General features: G+C 39.9%; 1 protein-coding gene across 2 annotated transcripts in view; it reads right to left on the minus strand.

Moving 5' to 3' along the window:
* LOC113070088 (phosphatidylinositol-glycan biosynthesis class W protein-like) overlaps positions 1–1800 on the minus strand; it is a 2560-nt gene extending 760 nt beyond the window's left edge. The window contains exons 1-3 of one of the 2 annotated variants that reach the window (XM_026243266.1): positions 1746–1800; positions 1579–1655; positions 1–820 (exon numbers count right to left, since the gene is read on the minus strand). The exon at positions 1–820 is cut by the window's left edge and continues 760 nt beyond it. In XM_026243266.1, coding sequence (XP_026099051.1) covers positions 1–817 — 817 coding nt within the window. In that variant the 5' untranslated portion in view covers positions 818–820; positions 1579–1655; positions 1746–1800. Of the gene's footprint in view, positions 821–1578 lie in introns of both variants that reach the window. The other variant, XM_026243256.1, reaches the window with a different exon arrangement.
* Positions 1801–1902: the final 102 nt, after the last annotated feature.

Below are 1902 nucleotides of genomic sequence, written 5' to 3' on the forward strand. Positions count from 1 at the left end.
GGTAGCTTCCACCAATGAGAAGAGCAAGAAGCCAAGAGGCGTCCACAGGAAACAGAGCCAGAAGTGCGGAGGCCACCACTCTGACGATGGCTAACGTGAAGAAGAAGTTCCAGTGAACTCCATACTCTGTCACATGTTCGTGGTAGCCTGATGTTTTGACGCTTGCAAGTCTCACGAACCCTAACAAGACCAACGGCCAGACGGAAATCAGCTGTTTAAAAACATGACTTATCTTCGACCCTCGGATGTCCTTTCCTCTTGCTTCGGGACACACCAACGCATTGGCCATTACATATGCTCCCACACCGAAATCCATCACCCCTGTTCCATACGTCTCTGTTTTGGCATAACGTCTTGGGAAGACGCTGAAATCAACAGCCAGGATGCTTATGGCGGTCTTCACGTTGACCAGAACCCGGAATACGGTTACAAACGGGACCAGGTTTGATTCTACTCTGCTGTGCACAAACCTGTCAACTGTACTGTAAAGGGAACCTTGATTTGAATGCTTTCTGTTTTTGTATAAAAGGTACAGGACGAAATAATCAACTACAGCTATGCCCATGATGACAAAGTGAAGGATGTCGCTCAGCGCGGTGCATGACAGAACCAGAGGCATTATTAGTGCGGTGAAGTCCAGCAGGAGATGGGTTCCCCAGGAGAATGGGAGAACCCCTTTTCCAAGGTGGAAGACTATCAGGAAGAGTCCTCGGCTGAGGAAACACAGCGGGGCTAAGAGGGATCCCAGTGAAACCTCTGTTAGGCTCGTCCCATTGTGATTGCTGACAAATGCAACTTTTACTTCTGCTGATGCCATTGTCTGTAAAAAGAGACAAACGTGAAAACGAGTAAAATACAAACACAGCCTTTACTTTCAGTAGATGATGCAGAACACCCGCATCGTGTCAGAGTCAAAGCTTAGTGCACACTTGACTGAGATCACATATTAGTTGATATATTAATTAATTGAAATAATATGCAAATATTTTACAATTTGTATGCATGTAGTTTTTATATTAAAATATTAATTAATTTAAGGACTACATGAATGCATTTGTTTATTTGTTTACAATTATATTCATACAGCTTTAATGCTTGATGTGAATTAACATATAATGAAAAGTCTTTGTAATATGAATAAATCATCATTTTAATTGTTATCATTCTTAAGCATTCAGTTTATACGATCACATATTAGTTGGAATATATTTAAATTAAATGACTTCATGAAATATTTGTGTAAAATGCATTTTTCTAATTATTTTACATAAAGTTTCAAATTGTAGTTTTTTTTTAAGAAAAGTTGATCCATAGATAGATAGATAGACAGACAGACAGACAGACAGACAGACACACACACACACACACACACACACACACACATACACATACACACATACACACACACACACACATCTCACAATGACAAAATAAAACCAATCACCTAAAATCTTCCACTAGGATGCAGTGGTGGTTTTGATCTCAAAATGTTCAAACAATTCCAGACATGAAAGAAATTAAATCAAGAAACATTCTCAATGAAACTATTTATGTTATGCATAAGGAAATGTAACCAACCTGTTCCCTTGTGAAGTGTGGACATAAGATAAATCAGGTTAGGACTAAACTGCAGAGACCAACATTACAGCAGTTGCCTGTCACGATAAACCGGTTTAGGACACTAAATATGGATTCCAATATACCCTAACTTTTTATTAAATAGTACAAATAAACATTCGTCTTACAGATCGTTCATCCTCACAAAGTGCAGCCACATTCAGTATGGGACGGTTCTTTTCCGCGTTGGGCGTGACTTTTAGACTAACGTCATTGCATGGGCGGGGCCTAATCTTTGCGTCTAAAATGTGTGACGTTACCGCGCGCGTGTCAGAACAGAAGCTA

Source organism: Carassius auratus, chromosome 5, assembly GCF_003368295.1.
Source record: "Carassius auratus strain Wakin chromosome 5, ASM336829v1, whole genome shotgun sequence".
Classification (NCBI taxonomy): Eukaryota; Metazoa; Chordata; class Actinopteri; order Cypriniformes; family Cyprinidae; genus Carassius; species Carassius auratus.